This window comes from Vanessa tameamea, chromosome 12 (genome assembly GCF_037043105.1).
Source record: "Vanessa tameamea isolate UH-Manoa-2023 chromosome 12, ilVanTame1 primary haplotype, whole genome shotgun sequence".
Classification (NCBI taxonomy): domain Eukaryota; kingdom Metazoa; phylum Arthropoda; class Insecta; order Lepidoptera; family Nymphalidae; genus Vanessa; species Vanessa tameamea.
The window spans coordinates 5603618-5623686 of NC_087320.1; the positions used below are offsets into that span (position 1 = coordinate 5603618).

Below are 20069 nucleotides of genomic sequence, written 5' to 3' on the forward strand. Positions count from 1 at the left end.
GTTATACAATATAATATTTTAAGTCCTTAATCATCAAGCTCCAAACGTATTTTAAAAGAAATGAGTTCTGTAGCCCATTTTCTTGGTCAAAATATATATTAGGTTAAACCATTAAAAAAATCTTTATATATTATTTATTTATTTCTAATTAAACGAATTAGGTAATACGTATATTTCGTTTATACGTATTTATTTCATGCTTCTAAAAGTTACTAGTATATGTAATTTAAAAAATAACCAAAAATAAAATTTACCTTACTACAAATAATATCATAACTTAATTTATCGTTATCAAATGTTTAACTAAATAATTGTGTTACAATATTATGATTGCCTTTAAGAGAAATTAGCCACGCGCGCCGACTGAACTTAAACCTTTGAAAATATGTAATCTTTTAACGGAAAGTCAGACTGCAAATTTGATAATGATTCAAATTGATTTTGCACTATTTGATTGATTGATTTTGAGTAAAATTTCAAGGGTAAAAGTTGAACATAAAATAATAAAATTTTGTTAGAGATCAACAGTAATCGTTATCTTTTCGTAAAATACGTTGAGAATCTTTCCGCCTGTTACAGGCTCTTCAAATATGTTTTTATTTTAAGTTCCTATAGCTCCATTAAAAGTAAGCGAAAGAACTATGGAAAACATTGCGACAATGCTATGTAATAATTATTATCAGCGTGCATAATGGAGTTAAGAGTACCACATTCTTCCAAGTAATTTGGTTTATAATTACAATTATTCATAAAAGTCTAACTAATATGATGCAAAGAAGGACCGCATCTTCGCTAGGGTTTAGCAGGTTTAATTGGGAAGGTGTATTATCCTCCGCGTCTGGGATAGGTCAAATCAACAGATCTCGCCGTATGACTAGTAGTACGTTAGCTAAGCAATTAGGTGTGGTGTTCGTTAAAGTCGTCGAGAATCAGTCACGATCACAACGGATTATATCTGCTGTAGCACGAAATCTTTAGCTAGTCGGATGTGTTTTATGAGACAGTTTTAATATTACCGCTATGGGGCCAAATATATATAGAGATATAGGCAAATGATTTTTATGTTAAACTATGGCAGTTATTTGGAATGTTTATAAAATAATAAATTAATGATAAAAAATAAAAAGTGTACTTAATTACTGAGTTTCTGGGCAATTATTCTTAGTACAATTTACTTTCAGAAATGGTGGTAATATTAACTTTAAATCAATTATTGTTTTTATACTGCTTATGATTGTATTATAAACATGATCACTAAATTTTTCAATGTAACCAGGCAGGGCAACACAGGTAAACATTGCCACTTGCCATTGTAAAAAAATCAGTATTACGTGTAATGTGTATGCCGATTGCAATGTCACTGTCAAGTAATGCGATAGTTTAATCATTATTATTTTTTAATGTTTCTGTGCTTTCTCAAATTATAATTACAAAATGTTTATAACGCCTCTTCTATTTACAATACTAGTCGCTTTAATTAGTGGTATTTATTCGAAAAGTGTAGAACTTACATTTGAATTACCCGATAGTGCCGTGGAATGTTTTTACCAAGAAATTGATCAAAATACTTCTGCCACGCTAGAATATCAGGTAAATAACTTTTTATTTTTCCTGTCCCTTTTCAAGGTTTTGTTTCCCTTACTTACATTACGTTATTATTTTTTTTGGAACATTTTTTTTCTTATTCGGATATCAGACATAATTTGTCAGAGTTAATGAAAACATTGAATTATAGCTTAAGAAAAAATATATTCATTTAAAAGAATATACAATTTTTTATACTAATCCTCTAATATTATATTCAAACTTTCAGGTTATAACTGGAGGCCAGTATGATGTAGATGTGAAAATTGAAGGCCCCAATAAACAAATTTTGTACCAGCAGCAAAAAATGCAGTATGATTCCCATAAATTCATAGCACAACAAACAGGTACTCGTTGATTTGTATTCTTGTAAAGATGAAAAAATTTCAAACATTTATATCATATTATCTTTTTTTCAAGATGAAAAAATTTCAAACATTTATATCATATTATCTTTTTTTCAACAACATCTACATTTTTTAAATATATTTTCAGGGGTGTATAAAGCCTGCTTCAGTAATGAATTTAGTACTTTTTCACACAAACTTGTTTATATGGAGTTCAATGTTGGTCCTGAACAACCACTTCCAGGAATTGGTGAACATGCAACAGTTTTAACTCAGGTTACACATATTAACATATTTTTTAATTGTACATATACCTTAATTTAAAATTCTTATATAAATAAGATATTTATTACATATTTAAACATTATTTTTAGCTGGAAACCTCTGCTGAAGAAATTCATTCTGCGCTCAATAAGATTATTGACCAACAAACACACCACAGGCTTAGAGAGGCTCAAGGTCGTAAACGAGCTGAAGATCTCAATGAGAGAGTATTTTGGTGGTCCATGGGAGAAACCCTTGCAATTATGTGTGTTGCACTTGCACAGGTTATGGTCTTGAAGAACTTCTTTAGTGATCGACCAAGTTTATACAATATGAAATGATATTGTAACAATTAATTAGTTTAATGTATTAATATTAATATATTTCATGGGCTAATTTTTGTTTTGTTGAAAACCTATTAATAAAATCTTTAATTATAGCTTTAGTGTGATTTATGTCTACAGATTCATAAGGCTCAATTTTTATAATGCACTTGTATGCTTTAATTTTTACTAAACTTTTTCATGGCAAAAACTGAGCAAGTAAAACTTACATCTGTAAAGAGATTTTGACACTATTAGTGAATGGCAAAGTTTTTTTTTTTTTTACTGAAGAATTCTTTACACTGCCTTACATCACATACAAATAAAAATAGTTTATTATACAAAATACAAATCATGACTGCCCAAAATGGTGGCAAGAATGCTTGCAGCACTTCCCTGTTGAATTCTATTAATTAAAATGATATTGACTTGTAACCTGTTTGTAAATTAATTGTCAATGTGCAATAAAAAACGATTACTATCATTAAACTACAATTCACAGGCTTACTGTATGAAGACATACACTAAGTCTTATTAAATAAACTTTGTTTCGGTGGAGAATGATTTTATTGATTTATGACAGATTTTTTTCAAGACATTGTTTGACTAAATTAATCACCCCTAAACAACAGTTATTGTTAAAGCCATAAGAAGGCTAAAGTACCTACATTAAAAATTTGTTTACCTAATATATAAAAATTATATATATAAATACCATCAGAGTATTCAAGGATATGGTTTATCAAAAAAAATATATATCAGCTAAAGAAAAAATTGTGTAGAAATTATTCAGACTAATCAATCTATTATTGATTTTTTTGCGACATTGAATTGAATTTTTGCTGTTAGCTAATATATTGCTTACAAACATAGTAAACTAAAAAGTCTTAACCCATCATGATATAGTTATATTTAGAATAAATATGAATGCTATCAGCAAATATGTTAACAATATATATAGTATACTACTTAGCAAGTTTATATTTTGTAGGTAAAAACAATTTCAGTATGTTTGTCTTGCTAATTTCTCATTACATGAAAAATACTATCTAAATGAAATGATTTGAATAATAAAATAAGCAAAAACTTTGTATTTGCAGTTTATTTATTGCAATACAGAATAGCATAATGTTTAAATTTATATAATAAAGACAAGGGTTACATACAGTTACTTGTTAGTCCATATGATTTTCTATACAAAATATATCAATTTAGATCTGTAGTTATTATAATAAAATTATTTGTATGATACATGCATTAGAATAAAACAAGGAGAGCAAAAACTCCATTGACTAGGGCACATGGATATGCAATTAGTGGTCGTTGTTCAGAATCACCAGACATTGTTACAAAGAGACGACTTGCAGACAAAGCTGACCAAATTACTGCAATGGCAGAAAGAGAGAGTCCTATAGAACCTTCAAGAGAAATAAATATACCAAGACTAGCTAAAACCACCATAGGTAGCATACAATAGCCCAGTACACTAGCAACGCTCAGTAAAGTAAAAACTCCTTCTGTTCGGCTCATTAGGGAAAGTAAGAAATACATTAATATAACTGACATTACTGATAATCCATATACATATCCAAAATGTGCTTTATTTCCGGAGAGAAAGAGACAGACAGCTAAGGCTAGACAAAATGCTATGGGACCTGCTATGTCTGTATCTCTTAGTAGAAAATTAGCATCATCTGCTTTTGATTGACCATGAAATGGATTAAGCACAGCTAAAGTCTTCTCAAGTATTCTGTCTGGATAAATTTCTAATTCATCAAGAAGTGGCGGTTCATCAAATTCAGATGTTTCTGCTGGTGTTGGTTCTCCAGGTATTGGTGCTGGGGTAAATATATTAGGATTATAATATTGATTGTTGTTGGCGGGAAGACTCTGTCCTTGGTCGAAGGAATAATTCTGTTGTTCTGCTGTAAAGTTCTGAAAATCTATAAAAAATAAGGCAATTTATGTTGATGTTCACAAAAATCATAATGGTAATTCAGAATATAAAATTTATACCGACCTAGTGTTTGAGAATCACCAAATGTATTTGAATTGTTAAAAGAATAGTTCGAGGTGTTATTTTGAGGTTGCCAAGAGTAATCTTGGTTTGGGTATGCCATTTTGTGTGATTAAATGTGGGTATTCTTATTAGATTATTAGAACGATATACCACAATATTTATATCAAACTAATACAACGTCGGCATATTTCTTCAAAAATACCTTTTAGTTAATGTCAACTGTCAGTTGTCACTCGATATTTGTCAATACGTCAACAAATGCACGTCAGCCTAAATACTTTAAGCATTGAATGCAAGGCATTAAAGAATTTAATTCTTTAAGGCCTTGCAACGCATGGACTGAACAAAAAATAATTAAAGCTATAAAAAAAATATATTCAAAAAAAGCAACTTTATATCCTTGATTAAATATACAACTAGTAAATCGCGATTTAAAAGTATGCTTGTATTTTACTAGTAATATGATAACACCGATAAATTAATGTGTAATATGTTTTAGCGTTCTTTGAAATATTATTATTATTATAGTAGTCATACTTCTGCTAGTCTTGGGTTTCCAAGGTTTGCCAAAGCAAGTGGTGCTCATCCAGTCTAGTTCGGCCAAGTTCCTTAGACAATTGGACTAGTGTTGCATATATATAGTCCACTATCGATAGACAATCGATAGTCTATCGATAGACAATCGATAGTCTATCGATAATTCATTTTAGTAGGTTTTTGTTGATTATGTTACGAGTTTTAAATCAATTTATTAATTAATTCATAGTTTTAACTGTGTTTTACATTTAACAATGTTTAACATATGATTTTTATAACATTTGCATGTCCTCTATTTTTATTTTTATGCATGCAACATAAAATATCTTTAGAATACATTAAATAGCTCTAGCAAATAAAGAATCTTGCCTTATCTTCTAAACATTACACTTTTTGCAGAAAAAAAAAACTTACAGCCCAATATGAAATATCGAAATAATTGCTAAGCTTAGCTATTAGTTTAGCTTGCTTAGTATAATTCGCTTTCTATACTTTCCAAAAAGGGCCCCAAATTCATGTGGGCCCAAGGGCCCAAGCATAGCTTGAGATGGCTCGGGTTGACTTTTAGATGTAGACAATTTTATTACTATTTAATAATTGTTAAAGCCTGAGAATCTAATCGATGTTACATTATGATTTTAAAAGGATGCGATACTTGGTTTTGAATTTGGTGGCAAAAATTTTAATAAAATACGTCGTTCATACTTTATTTCGTTGAATATATAATTTACCCATCGACTGTGATCATGGAATGGTTGCCAGATACATTTATAAATGAAATCCCTCAATTGGATATACAGAACACTTACATAAGCGAAAATTATATTTACATCGAATAAAAATATATAAGAGCTGGTTTAAAAGAGAAATATTTTAGTTTAGTTTTCAATTTCACCTTATATAATTTTATATTCGGTTTATTATTATTATTGTATTTATAAACTGAATACAAAATGATATAAATTGTGTTGTTTCAGAACAATATCATAAAATATTAACAATAATACTCCATACAATGTTCAGCTTCAAAAGTCGTTATGCATCTTTAGAATAATTCGAAGTGCATTTGTTTTGTTAGAAGATTACATAGTATATTTTACTTGTTATCATTGCATGGATTTTTCCATTAATGCGTTCAAACTGATTAATCTCAGTATTGACTTTTATTGGATTTCTTTAAATATGTGGTTGATTTTAAGGAAATTTGTACAAACTGTTATCAAATCTAAAAACTATTAAAAACAAATTGTAAGAAAATAAAATTGTCATCATATTATATTACAGTTATTAATAAGAATTACCTATAAAGAAAAAAATAATAAAAATCTATCAACTTATTTAATTAAAAACGTGACCTTGAAATCTGAGGTAATTTTGAGGTTTATTTTTTCCAACAAACTTTGTACAAATTTGGCTGAAAATAACTCCTTCACTTTTTTTAAAATTTTATACAAATAAAACATAACTGCTAAATGATTTTTTTTTTATCAAAACAAGGATATTCTCTTATTCATTTGTTAAGTAATATGTTAAACCTCTAGATTTAAATTTGAACAAGTGTTTATTTTATACATTGCGTTAAGATAACTTAATAATTTTGAGAAAAGTGGAATGTTGTATTTAGCAATTTGTTTTGTAGTGATTTTTTGTTATTGATGATAGCACCAAAAGTAAATTCACTCGTTAGAATCAAGAGTATTTTGTATTATAATGACAAATAATAGCTTGTATATTGAACATTATACATTTAATAATAATAATACTACCAAGGATGGGTTTTACTATGATGTAAGTACTTATCGAAAACCAAACAATTTTTATTTAAATTTAAAACATTTCATAATAAATTATATGTTTAAAACAAAAGATCAGGTACTACTTTATAAGTCACCTATCATATTTTTATTTAATCGATACGGACGATAAATTAACTTAAAATACTTAATAATAATCATAACATACTTTGTGTATTGATAACAAAACATAACCATTAATAAAAACAAAATATATCATATACCACAAGAAATATATTAGAATCAGTTTAGTATTATTATATAGAACCATTAAATATTTCGATAAAAATATGGATTTTGGCTATTAAATGCCCATTGGTTTAAATTCGTTAAATTAATATTAAATGCCTGTACAATAATTAAACAAAATTGTATTTATATTTCTCTTGTTAGTTTGAGGATGGATGGGCACTACTTGTTAAAATTGCTTTGAATGCAAAAATGGTTAAGGTAATGGATCTCATTATTTCAGTGTGTGTGTTTGTGTGTATGTGTATTGGTTTAAAATAATAATTGGATGTGTATTGTGTCCATAAAACAAACAGATCAAAGAACATATAAGTTCAAATATCGACTAAATATAACACATTTAGTTACAGAAGGTATACAAAATGTTCCTTTGTATACTCTTGTTACGATGCACTTGGTTAAGATAGAGATACATTTAAAAAACATAATTCTAACTGTTACAAACTACGTCCGCAAATATATGTACACTCTACAATTTGTACATGTATGTATATATAATCACATGTAATACACCTGTTTTTTAAAAACATGAACACTAATAAATGGAGATTACAAATGTTTTAAAAGCCTGCATTTTAATAAAACATAAACAACATTGATGTCGAACTTAAAACTTAACTGAGTAAGAAAATTTGTCATACTCACAATATATATCACAGATACCTAAGGAAGATATTAGGTTACATCTATCTTTGAGGTACTATACACAGTATATTTGTAAAAATATAAATAAATAAAAAGCACAAAATCTCAAAGTTATTCCTAGGTATGTCGTCAAACACTAACTACATTTATGACGCCATCGTAGGTCCATTACAAGTAAAAAAAATACTTTATATCAAAAGTTAAACTTGGAAATAATCACTTACAGTGCAATCGGCTCCATTATTAATACTGTTTTTTGAGTCCTTCGTTTTTTGAACGTTAATCTTCTCGTAACCCGCTGACGAATCAGATCTGTCAATACCAGAGCTTTCAGCGGTCTCGTTGTTGACCTTCTCGTATGGCGGTTCTCTTTTGGATAATTCGAAATATTTTACACTTTCATAGTTTGGATCTTTTTTAGATCTAACTGAGTCGTATTTAGGGTCTTTTGATCGCACAGATTCATATTTAGGATCTTTGCATCTTAACGATTCGTAATTAGGATCCTGACTTTCAAAGCTGGAATCTTTCGGTCGAACGGATTCGTAATTAGAATCAGATTCGCTTCCAGTATTATAAAAAGGTTCGTGTGTCATCGATTCGTAATTTGGTTCTACAGTAGAGTCATCGTTATTGTTACCAGACCAATTGTTATATTTACCTGTCCTCTTATTTACCGTTGAATATGTAGGTTGGACTTTGTAGTCAGGAGCAATAGTTGCATAAGGCGGTGTCGGTGGTTGATTTCTTAGCACTTCGTAATTTGGATCCGAGTCGGAAGCATTGGCATCTGTCTTCGAAATATGTTCGTATCCAGCATCACTACTTAAAATACTATTAGGGCCACTGTCAACATTCAAATTATTTAATTTCGATAGATTGTTATTAGGATAGTTAGGTGGGCCAGCTTTATTTATATCCTTGACCGTTTCGTAACCTGGATCCTGATTGGAGCCTTTCCGTTCCTTGCGTGCTATAGTCTCATAGCCGTGATTAACAGATTGCTTCCGGTCTATAGTTTCATATCCGGGATCGTCACTTCGATACTTTAGTACTTTCGTTTCGGTTTCGGTATTTGTGGGGTCTTTTGATTTCCACACTAATTCTTCTTTCGCCTTAGCTTTTTTCATTACTTTGGCGTACATTTCCTCTACATTTCGAGAAGGACTTTCTGTAGCGCGTTGCTCCGAATTGATACTGTTATTGGCTTCTGCCGAAGAATAATCACTGTAGCCGGGACCGTCGATAGAGTTATAAAAGTTGTCGGTGGGGTTTTCTTTTTGGTCAATATCAAAGTTTAGTTCTCGGGCTACAAGTGGTCGCATGAGGTCGCCGGAGCTAAACCGATGTTTTTCAACCGGATAATTACACCCATAAAAGTCGGAAGAACTGACGCAACTGTTATTCCTCTGGTGTTTCTCATTGAGGCTGCGGCGTAGTTTGTCGTGATTAAAATGAAGGTCACCTGCAAAAAGATAAGATTATTATTTATTAGAATTGATAATTTTATTATTGACAATGTTGGCAAAGAAGTACTAGAATATACAATACAAATTCTGCTAATACCCGATCAACAAACTAAACTCCTCTCGCATGAATTATTTTAGCATGATCAATGCATTCAGATTCTTACCAGTGCTAGATATCCTCTGATGTCTTTGCGCAAGTGTATCCGCGGTGCGAAGCGGATGTGACGCGTGTGGAGCGTGCGCCGTGTGTGTTCCGTGCGCTGCATGTGTGCTGTGTGTAGCGAGTGTGGCGTGCGCGACGTGTGTAGAGTGTGCAGCGTGAGTGGCGTGTGCGGCGTGTGCGGCGTGTGCGGCGTGTGTGGAATGTGCAGCGTGAGTGGCGTGTGGGGCGTGCGTTGTATGTGTACCGTGCGAGGCGTGTGCGGGGTGTGGAGCGTGCGAAGGGTGTGGGGGCGGTGGCAGCGGAGAGTTGGCCTGTCGCTTCTCCGGTTTGGGAGATCCCAGTGCTCCCGTCGAGTTTGAGCAAGATGACATCGACGCTGAAATTATGAAATTTTGGTGGGCATTCATCATATCATTTATAAGAACATTTTAAATATAAATATTATATACAGTTTGAATGTGTCTGACAATCAGTTGAATTGTTTTCGTTGTTAAAAGTTTATGTTATCGGTAAATAATTCATCTAAAAAAAGAATTCTAATAAGATATTTTTATATAATAACAAATTAGGAAGTACTTTCTCACCAAACCTTAGTTATGTTGACAACAACATCTGCCTCTCAACATCATATGGAAAAGATAAATAATACAATTTGTTACTTATAATTACCTTGGCGGGAATGTGTTGCTGTAGACGTAGATGCTCCAATTTCAGGTGGAGCACTCCTTCTGAAATAACACAACGATTGTTTTCAAAACACATAACTAAATAAACATTTGACAGATTCTTACGTACTAACAACACTTCGGCTAGTATGACCGAGACACAACATTACAAAAATTTTCATAATACGATATCATAGTATTGCGGACGCGGGCCGCACTCACCTGGCGTGGTGCGTGACGTCGGCCTGCAGTGCGACGGGTGCGGCGGGCACGGCGGCGGGGGTGACGGAGGGTTCTCGTCGGCGAGGCTCGGGCGCGATCTGCGCGTATGTGTCCGACCCCTCACCGACGCTCGCTTCCTCTATTGCTGCATACATCTCATCTGGTGAAATTAACCAGGTTTCAAATACCACCAACGCACATTACGCCATTTACATTAAAAAAAATAAGAATGTAATTAACGAAGTTTGTTTTTTAACTTAGTAGTATAGTAACTGCGGTTTTGACTTTTGATTCATTCATCTGTGTATTTCATTTAACATTTTTATTTTATTTTTAGTAAGCGTATTTTTTCGAGTTCTAAAAACAGTATCAATACAGTTTCTACATACATTAATTGAAATTCCATAACACTTTTTAGTGGCAATTTTACAGATGGAGCATTAATCATATTCGAATTTTGTACGTAAAAAAAGGGAAGTTACCCGAATCGTCGGAGACGGTAGCGTAGTGAGGCTGCGCGGGTTTCGCGCTTTGCGCGCGGATATTGCTCAGCGGCTCGCGCACCGAGATGCTCGTGTAACCCTCTGCAAACATGAACATTAACTAATGAATAATTACTAATTATACATTTCATCTTTTTAATATTAATCCGAAATTTCAAACCGGCAAAAAGCAATACAAAGTATTTCTGTTTAACTGTCGAATAATTGGTTAGCTGAGTTAGTGATGGACTAACAGGGGGGCGGAAGAGACGGTTCGCCCCGGGCCTCCAGTCTTGGGGAGCCCCAAATGCATCCGCGTTCCCCTGATCAAATCCTAAGCAAGATTTTAAAAATGTGCTTAGAACCTACATAATTTCATCAAAATCAAAACACTACACTCTACAGCCATGAAGACTTTTACGCGGTACTAATATTATTTTAACTTCGCTGAACGCGTCCAAGAAGCTGGGGGAATCCCCATCTTTGTAGCGGGTATTTCCCCAGGAATCCCTGAATGAATGAAGTGCAAATAATTCACTCTTGTACACCTACATTTACATTCACTAAATTCTCTATTTACGTCGAAGAATAAACATTGGTCTAATTTAAAATATATTAAATTTCATTACGTTGATATTTAATAGTTTATTATTGTGTACTGATATATTCGCGAACGGATAAGATGTTTTTCAAATTAACATAAACACTTATTTATGCATACAAGTGTAAACTAAATAAGCTTGTAAAACTACATTTTTTTTAAATCTGGGGGCTTAGTCTGTCAAACAGGTGGCTTTGCACAAAGTCCGGTCATCGGTAAAATTTGAGCGAGATTGGATGCGCAAACGGATTTCTCGGGAGAATGTTCGGAAAGTGTGATGCGGCACGTACTGGCGGAGTCTGTGGAGTCTCCGCTGAAGTGCACGGGCTCGGGGCGCGGCGAGGGCGGCGTGATGTAGGGCAGCTCCTGGCTCGACGGCAGCTGGCCGCTGATCGCCACCGACGCTGATATGAGCACGGCTTCAGCTAATGGCACATGAAAATTTCAATTTTTGTTGGAGTTCCTTTATTACATTCATATGTATATCATATATCATATCGATACTTTATATAAATAGCCGTTTAATTAACTGCCTAGACATTTTAATAAAGGGCGTCGTTCAACCAGCGGCCTGAATGACACTCTCCTACATATTCAACTCATAGAATAGTAAATAAAAATATTTATATTGATACTTTAGGCTCGAATATTAGTAGTAGTTATATTAAAATGGTAAATGCTAAATATTTATAATATCGCGTCTAGATTGAGACAGATTTTTTTTTAAAAGGTTTTGACATCATAACTCCTGTTGGCACTTACGTATTAACGCTACTGCAGCAAAAAAAAAAAGGATGGGACTTAGCATTCCGCCGCACGATATTGGGGGATCAAAGTGTTGTATATGGTAGAGGTTTGGTCCCTGATTACAAGAATATGTTTGTTGTGGTTTCCTTTCATCATTCTGCTAGAAGGCTCAGATTGATTGCTCTCAAAAACGGAGCATTTTCGGTTAGGGGTCAGACCGAGAATACCCTTATAGAGTAAGAGAATCGGGCTTTTTTAATCAATTTTTAAAAAAAGAGAGTCTAAAGCAGTGATTCCCAAAGTGGTCCAGGTGGGCCCCCAGGGGTCCACGGGAGACTTGCTGGGGGTCTACGTAAGTGTGAATAAAAAATGGGGGTCCATAAGATGTTAATGGGGGTCCACGAAAATGTATCTGCTTTTGAAAGAGCAAAAATGTAAGCATAGTTTTTATAAGGACTTACCTACATTGTTTTAAGTACCTAACTAAGCAGATAATATTTTAATAAGGCAAGCGACTGTTACTTGTCCAAACTTGCGTATTAGATATTACGTACAATTTAGTGTACAGGCTTATAAAGCGCTATCCGCCCGACAATGCTTAATGCTTGTTCAACTATAAATACTTGATGCCAAAGGTACCTTTTTTTTTTCGTCATCAGTTGGAGAGAATCACTAACAAATTCATAGATTTTAATTGCTGAAATACTCGTAGGGTTACTAAGGATAGAATTAAAAGCACCAATATTAAACAAATTTAAATTTAGTTCATATTTTAGTGTTTCTCTCAAACTGTGGTTACAGACACATGCCAATAGGTGGTCCACGAGAAAAATAAGTTTGGGAACTACTGATCTAAACAATTTATAATGATCACAACATCAAATTTAGATACACGAACTTTTCAATACAATAATAAGTTAAAAAAAAATCGTGACACTTAAACTTAGAAAAGTATTTTATATGTAATAATTAATGAATTATAAGGTTTCTGCTTATTCTTAAATCAAGGTTACAGTACACTTCCGCTGAGAGATAAAATTAATAAATTATAGAATAATCGATTAATGTGTAAATTATTTTCAATGATTAGCTTTACTAGTAACCAAAGCTAATCGAAGGTATTTACCGGCGGATGAAGGGGCCGCTTCTCTTTCATCGATTTGAATTTCATTATCCGATCTTTCAGGTGTTATTTCTACGATTCTGAAAAATCACACAATACAATGAATTATTTATAAAAAAAATATATATATTATATTGATTCAAAATCATATGATATAAGTTGGTTAACCCTAGTGTTGCTAGGCTATAGATCCACGATCACGAGAGAAACGATTGTCTATCGGTTTGTCGATAGTGTCCTCACAATAGCTCTCCATAAGGGATTGATATCAGCGATATTATCGATAGTATGGCGAAAACCAATCGTTTAACCAAAACGTATCGATACGATCGAGTTTCGATGATTTTGTAACATCGATATTCAGTGATTTTTCGATAGTGTTACTTTCTCAAGGTAATTAATTTAGTAGGCCTCGTAACGACACTATGTTTAAATAAGTTTTATTAAATTAATATATTTTTTTTAGCAATTAATGCTGATTGAGTGAACTTATATTAGCAACACTGTTTGCTATTGTCAATATGATTTTCTTTGATTTAAGAAAAATAACATACCCTCAAGTTAAAAAATTAAACTACATTACTTAAATTAAAAAAGCAATACTATCAAAAAATCTACAAGCATCAATACTATCGATAGTATTGCTTACGGAGAGCTATCGATATTATCGATAGTGTCGATTATATTGATACAAGTCGATACTATCGATTATACTATCGATACCCTGAATAGTTTTGGGATCAACTATCGATGATTGTGCAGCACTGGTTTACCCACACCGTTTTCCTATTTTTCGTCAACTTATATAGTAGGGTAGTTTTTTTATATAAACATTTTTTTTTAATCGAAATCATATTATGAAATTTATCGTTGAGATGTGCTATATGTATGAGACTGGAGATATGCTAGGTACGAGTAAAGTTTATGATCGTTCATTATTCAAAAAACATAAAACAAAATTCTACAGACTTGAAAACGTAGATAGGTTACTACCCTCCGTATCAATTCCCTGCGAAGCAGTGCCGTTTAGATTGGGTTAAGACTGCGACGGAAGCGACATTGTATAAGACCGTCTAAGCATTTTTTAAATAAAAAAATACAATTTGAAATCATTTACTATTTTTCTAACATTTATTTATAAGGTACTTACACGTTGTGACTTTCGTTTTGAAGTTTAGCATACGCATGTTCGTAGGGATGGTCTCGGCTCGTAGACGCAACCACTGCGGTTTTATTTCCTGGAAGAATGCGTAACATGCATCATACTGATAACGACGTTCTTTAATCAATTAAAGATATTTGATCAATTTCCAGCAGCGGCTCTTTCAAGTCGCCATTTACGATTGATAAATAAATATATCGCGATAATCGATTAGATTCCTTTGATGAATCCAGTAGCAGATATAAATGCAATTTATTTTGTCGTTACGTTTATAGTCTTAATTATGTTTAAAAATAAATGTATCTACTATTAACCGTATTAGTCAGATTCTCACGTTGAAGTGATTAATTCAGTAAATGCATTGTACTTTAAGATGTTTCATTATTCTAAGAATGTAGTTGTTATTAAAAATGTAAATTGACTTGTATAGAGGATACGTAATAGATATTGCAATAATTGTATGCTTACATAACATATTTCTTTCAGTCTTAATTAAAGCTGCATTTATTTTAATTAAGTTTTAATTGAATATAAAGACCCAATATCGTCAAGTGGTAAGAACACGAGAATCTTAACTGAATTAAGGGTAAAATCCAGACAAGCAGCTCTAAATTTTAATTAGTGTTTATAAAAATTCTTGTATCCCTGGTGATAAAGGTAAACATTGAGGAGAAATTTGTTGGAGAAAATCTGCTACATGTATCCATCATAAAGCACTAACCGCAGCATGGTTGAATAAGCTCCTATAACATTTTCCAAAGTAGAGGAGGCTATAGCCAAAGATTAGATATTACAGGCTCTAGTTTTTTTTAATTCATTCAATGTATACAAGAAACTCCTTAATAATTATTTATTCTCATCGTTTTTTGAATAATAATATAAAAATATTCAATAACATTAAAAGCTGTTTAATGATTACTACTGGATGAGTTTATAAGCTAATTTAAATAAATTAATGGTCATCTTTTTAAGAAATTTCTAATATTCCTGCTCTATGTATATTCAATTTTTGTAAGGACCCAATGATTTCAACTATAGCTCAAGGTTTATAAGCCTTGGACTATAGTCAATATTGGGCTAATTAGACTTTGTGTAAATCAAAGTGGCACAAACTTAAATCTGTTTGTTTTTTATTATTATTATTTTTATTACCTTCATCTAAATTGACTGTTGCGTAAATTTCAGATGCTGTGTCACCACTGTCATGTCTTCCAACAGGATGTGGGATTTCTGGCAAACTACGCTGGCTGTTTTGTGTGGATGCCCTATTGAAAGAAAATACACCATAAATTAAATATTATAATTGTAAATGAAAATAAGTAATCATTTTGGTTAAATGAAAAAATAATTAACAGGTCTTTATAGCAATGTAACTATTTAATACCTTTAGTTTCAAGTAATTTTTACTACATGTTATACTTTTAAAAACATCAAATAAGCGCACAGTATTGCAACAGCTTATCAACAGTTCACTAAAAATTAAATAAAACAAAATCACATATGTACATGCAACAAAAATATATGTATATAAATCATTAAAAAAAATTATAATCATTACAAAATGTTCCCACAAATAGTTAGTAAATAAACAAATGTCTGGCTGTTATGTAGCTACTAACATGAGAGGCTAGACTTTAATAAATAGCAGTGACAGAAACCATAGAACATTAAAGAAATTATGTTAAATAAACAAGAGAAGATAAAAGAAGTAAAATAATTATGAAAAATAAATATTAGTAGCATAATTAGCATTATACATCTATGTTAGCCCCATTAAATTTATTTTGTCTAGGGCATGCTAATAACAAACCGCTTGATGGAGGCCGGAGTGGTGGGTGTTGGAGATGGTACCTCCTCATCCAAACGGATTTTGACCACACCGGCCGTACCAACCAACTCACTTCTGTTAAATACAATATATCTTTAAATTATGACTAGGAAAATAAAATTATGTTTTATCAATCATAGAGCTATAGTTTGTGACATATCTTTTAGATATTTTTTGGAGTTCTTTATTTACTTGATGTTTATAACCTGCTCCACTTTTATTTTTTCTATTCTGTAACATTCTTTAATATAAATTGTACAATAATCCAATTTGATCCGACTTAATATTATCCTATTATTAAAACACTGCTATACATTAGTTATAATATTTAATTCTATATAATTATATCATAATAAAAAATATCTGAACTATAAAAGTGTATATATTTAAAAACAATTTACATAAATAACTGTTCTCATATTTCACTTCATTATTAATTTAATTCATTAAAATTTTGTTTAGGTAAAGTTTTACATTCACTCATACAATTGTATATATAGATATGTAAGAAATTGTGTGTAGTAAAGATATGTTAAAATTTAAAATATTTTAACTTAGAGAATTATACTTACTTTTGGTTGGAGTTCTTACAGCCACAGACGCATCCTGATAGGACAGTGACAAAAGTGGCTAGCACTGCTAAGCTCAAAGCTATCTCTATTAATGTATACATAATAGTTTTTCAATCGATTTCGACACCATAAAGCCCGATAATATTACCCATTACAAGTTTATTATTATGATCCTTTATAAAGAAGTACAAATACGAAACTTTCTTCCATTTGAGAAAAAGTATGAAATGTAGGGCACTTCTTTACGCGACGATTTCAGGCGTAGGTCTAGTATTGTTAGAAACATTTCTTGGCATTTTTATAAAGCACTCTTCACTTAACATTTCACAGATTTCATTTAATATCGTGGAATTACTGGTCTTATAATTTTATGGTAAAATACGAGCACCTTCTGGGGCATAAATGTCGCAAAAAGTCAAAAGCTACTAAATAAATAATAAAATAGTGACAAATCTACCCCACAGACTATAAACTTTTATTTATTTAGCTAATAAAATCAATCAATCAAAAATTAATGACAACAATAATTAATTGAAGACTTGATTTTAACCAAATTTTTATTTATAAAGATAAATATGTATTAAATTAATTTCATAGAAATGTTGTTTTTTATCCCGAGGTATGAAATTACAAAGACCTAGAAATTTTAAATTATTAAATATTTATCTACTATCAATAATAAATATATTTTTCTTATAATTGATAAATATTTCGCAATATGATATACATTGAATTGAATATTTTTGTAATTAAGGTGTTTCTACCGGTTTCTAATTATAGAAATATGTTAGAATGACATTTTGACATACGGCGGTTGCAAGCCGAAGCATTTTTAAATTCATATTTCTTGCACCGAAATGCATTAGTAAAATAATATTATAAATTTAAAAAGCACGATTTTTTGTACGCTTATGATGTGTTAAGACTAAGAAGAATTAATAGTTGAACAATTAGTTAAAGGAACAAGTAATTCGTTGTGCTTCGTTCACAAAATATATGGAGAAATCTTTGAACTAAAAGTAACCTATTAGTCAGTATGGAAACAAAAAGTGAAATATTTTCGCAGCGTTTAGTAAAAGCAGTAGTATGGAACATAACTTTACAAATTTCTCTGGCTGTAGTATTAGTGTTTTTTATTCAAGTCGATTTAATTCATCCGATATCATGGATAATTTCTACATTTAATGATATTTTTAGTTGGAAAATGGCATTAAATGCTATACTTCTAGGACTAGTATCATTCTTTCAAGCATATTTATATGGGAGTTATTTTTCAGTTCCTGTACCAAAATACTTTACAAGATTCTCAATGTTTTTAAATATATTTTCTGTGCAAAACATTATATTCAGCACTCTTTATGCTTTGAATGGTTATTTCACTATGAGTTTATATTCTTCACTGGCTAAAAGCAACTTTAATATCTTGAAGAAGAAGTGTGAGACTTACGATGGGCAATGCCTGGCTGAGCAAAGTCTATTTCTGCAATTTGGAGGAATGTGGATGGGATTATACTACTTTACTAGTGCCCATTTGTTAAGTGCTACAGTACTGACATTTCCCCATATTTATCAAGAAAAATTTCAGCAAATTAAACTTGTGATAAGTAATATAGTGGCAATGGGATTTCAACATTCTGTAACACCGGTAATATACTATTGCATATTTTACTATGTATGGGGTAATAAGCCTAGAAATGTGGTATCTGAGGTGTACAGTTTATATTTGGAAGATCCTCCACTGGATAATATTTTTAATTTAATAAGTTCCGGTATTTGGATTGGCCTTTGGTTTTATACGAGTTTATATTTTATTTCAATATATACCATGAAAACAGTTTTTAACATAGTATTAACAGAACCAATGAAATTCCCAATTGAAGGTGATGCCCAGTTCACATTAAATAATGCTCTATCACAAAGATTACAGTTTACTGGTTATTTGGGTGCTCAGGACTTAAAATACATGTCACTTATGGATTATGCTAGACGCTCACAAATATTTACTCTTTCTCAACCCGGTGGCCATCCAAGAAACTGGAATAATTTACTGGAGAAATGTCTGCAAATGATTAATCAATTTAATAGTGAGTTAGACAAAATGAATAATGATTCTCATTCAGTTGAAGCTGAAAATACACATAATAGAAAAACTTTTAATACAATTGCTCCACTAACACCACCTTCTGTTTACTCAAGATCACTAAGAAATATGGCTCAATCGCCAAATTTACTTGAGCTGAAAGATCACAACAAAAATAAAGTGGATGATACTTTTGCTACTGCTATTAAAGAAGAATTTAAAAATTTCCTGCTTAAACTTTCTCAAAAACCTGGTATCAATTATTTTTTTGGAGAGCTTGTTGACACTAAGCTGAAATTTATTCTTATTCAAGCACAACCAGTTATATGGACATGTGAAGGTTTAGCCTATATTGTATCAGCATCATTAAAGGAAGACAAATATGGTGTTGTACAAAATGACCTACCAATAGTTTTATCAACATTAATTTATCTTAAGCAAAATTTAGATAAATTAACCAAAGCTGGTCTTGTACCTAGAAAACATATTTTAAATGATGTTCTTGCAATTAAAATTAGAAATGCTCTTTTGTCATCAGTAAAAAGAAGTTTATATAAAATTATAATGACATTTTCAAAGTTCATTCATGAGATACCATTAGACCCTGATGTTCAAATTGCTATTCAATCATTTTTATCATGTAAAGAGGCATAAATGTGATATGTATGTATGTATTATTATATTAGTGAATACATTTTTTTTCTTATATTATTGCAATTTTATTACATATGTGTATCATGTAGTGTTGAGATCCTGAGATTTTTCTCATTTTCATTTTCATTCTCATTTGTTACATAATATGATGTCATTAATTTTCTTCAGAGAGAATAATATCATTGCTCATGAAATATTAATAAACTAGTTATGGCTTATTCATATAATATGTATGTATTAATCATGAAATATGTTTGTGCTTAAGTTGTTGAATGAAGAATATTATATGTCATTACTTAGAAAATAAAACACATAAGGTCAACAAAAATATCTATTAACAGTTTTCAAAATTAATTGTAATACATCTAATTACACACAATAAATTATTATTATAATAGTATCAACTACAAGACCCAATCTTTGGTAGTTGCAATGTTATTCTATTTTTTTTTTTGTGTATTTCATACATAACAATAAATGACGACATGATAACATGAGAAATAAAACATAATATAAACAATCTAAGACTGTTTTGTGGT

At 31.2% G+C, this 20069-nt stretch overlaps 4 protein-coding genes across 5 annotated transcripts; 2 read left to right on the forward strand and 2 right to left on the reverse strand.

Moving 5' to 3' along the window:
- The first annotated feature begins 1316 nt into the window (after positions 1-1316).
- LOC113393026 (transmembrane emp24 domain-containing protein 7) lies at positions 1317-2634 on the forward strand. The gene is made up of 4 exons (XM_026629718.2): positions 1317-1590; positions 1814-1931; positions 2080-2207; positions 2306-2634. The coding sequence occupies exons 1-4, from the start codon at positions 1435-1437 to the stop codon at positions 2534-2536; spliced, it is 633 nt and encodes a 210-aa protein (XP_026485503.1). The 5' UTR covers positions 1317-1434; the 3' UTR covers positions 2537-2634.
- A 1050-nt stretch (positions 2635-3684) lies between these two features.
- Positions 3685-4763, reverse strand: LOC113392992 (protein YIPF5). Its single transcript, XM_026629675.2, has 2 exons — positions 4539-4763; positions 3685-4461 (listed from the first exon to the last, which is right to left on the reverse strand). Exons 1-2 carry the CDS (start codon positions 4636-4638, stop codon positions 3776-3778), a joined length of 786 nt encoding a protein of 261 aa, XP_026485460.1. The 5' UTR covers positions 4639-4763; the 3' UTR covers positions 3685-3775.
- A 2114-nt stretch (positions 4764-6877) lies between these two features.
- Positions 6878-17235, reverse strand: LOC113392997 (uncharacterized). Of its 2 annotated transcripts, XM_064216392.1 has the most exons (11): positions 16797-17235; positions 16207-16299; positions 15549-15661; positions 14385-14472; positions 13238-13314; positions 11655-11789; positions 10764-10865; positions 10282-10441; positions 10064-10122; positions 9396-9770; positions 6878-9227 (listed from the first exon to the last, which is right to left on the reverse strand). In XM_064216392.1, exons 1-11 carry the CDS (start codon positions 16895-16897, stop codon positions 7963-7965), a joined length of 2568 nt encoding a protein of 855 aa, XP_064072462.1. In that variant the 5' UTR covers positions 16898-17235; the 3' UTR covers positions 6878-7962. The 2 variants fall into 2 exon arrangements, with proteins under 2 accessions (XP_064072462.1, XP_064072463.1); XM_064216393.1 differs by lacking the exon at positions 16207-16299.
- Positions 17236-17596: 361 nt separating this feature from the next.
- Positions 17597-19583, forward strand: LOC113392989 (nucleoporin NDC1). Its single transcript, XM_026629670.2, has one exon. It carries the CDS (start codon positions 17833-17835, stop codon positions 19528-19530), a length of 1698 nt encoding a protein of 565 aa, XP_026485455.2. The 5' UTR covers positions 17597-17832; the 3' UTR covers positions 19531-19583.
- The last annotated feature ends 486 nt before the right edge of the window (positions 19584-20069 follow it).

What these genes read in the sequence shown, in the direction of transcription:
- LOC113393026 (XM_026629718.2), top strand. Translation starts at nt 1,435, where the DNA reads ATGTTTATAACGCCTCTTCTATTTACAATACTAGTCGCTTTAATTAGT. An exon ending in CTGCCACGCTAGAATATCAG is followed by an intron (nt 1,591 to 1,813) that starts GTAAATAACTTT and finishes TCAAACTTTCAG; the next exon opens with GTTATAACTGGAGGCCAGTA. An exon ending in ATTCATAGCACAACAAACAG is followed by an intron (nt 1,932 to 2,079) that starts GTACTCGTTGAT and finishes ATATATTTTCAG; the next exon opens with GGGTGTATAAAGCCTGCTTC.
- LOC113392992 (XM_026629675.2), bottom strand. Translation starts at nt 4,638, where the DNA reads ATGGCATACCCAAACCAAGATTACTCTTGGCAACCTCAAAATAACACC. An exon ending in TGGTGATTCTCAAACACTAG is followed by an intron (nt 4,462 to 4,538) that starts GTCGGTATAAAT and finishes TATTTTTTATAG; the next exon opens with ATTTTCAGAACTTTACAGCA.
- LOC113392997 (XM_064216392.1), bottom strand. Translation starts at nt 16,897, where the DNA reads ATGTATACATTAATAGAGATAGCTTTGAGCTTAGCAGTGCTAGCCACT. An exon ending in GACGTCACGCACCACGCCAG is followed by an intron (nt 10,123 to 10,281) that starts GTGAGTGCGGCC and finishes GTGTTATTTCAG; the next exon opens with AAGGAGTGCTCCACCTGAAA. An exon ending in AGCAACACATTCCCGCCAAG is followed by an intron (nt 9,771 to 10,063) that starts GTAATTATAAGT and finishes TCATAATTTCAG; the next exon opens with CGTCGATGTCATCTTGCTCA.
- LOC113392989 (XM_026629670.2), top strand. Translation starts at nt 17,833, where the DNA reads ATGGAAACAAAAAGTGAAATATTTTCGCAGCGTTTAGTAAAAGCAGTA.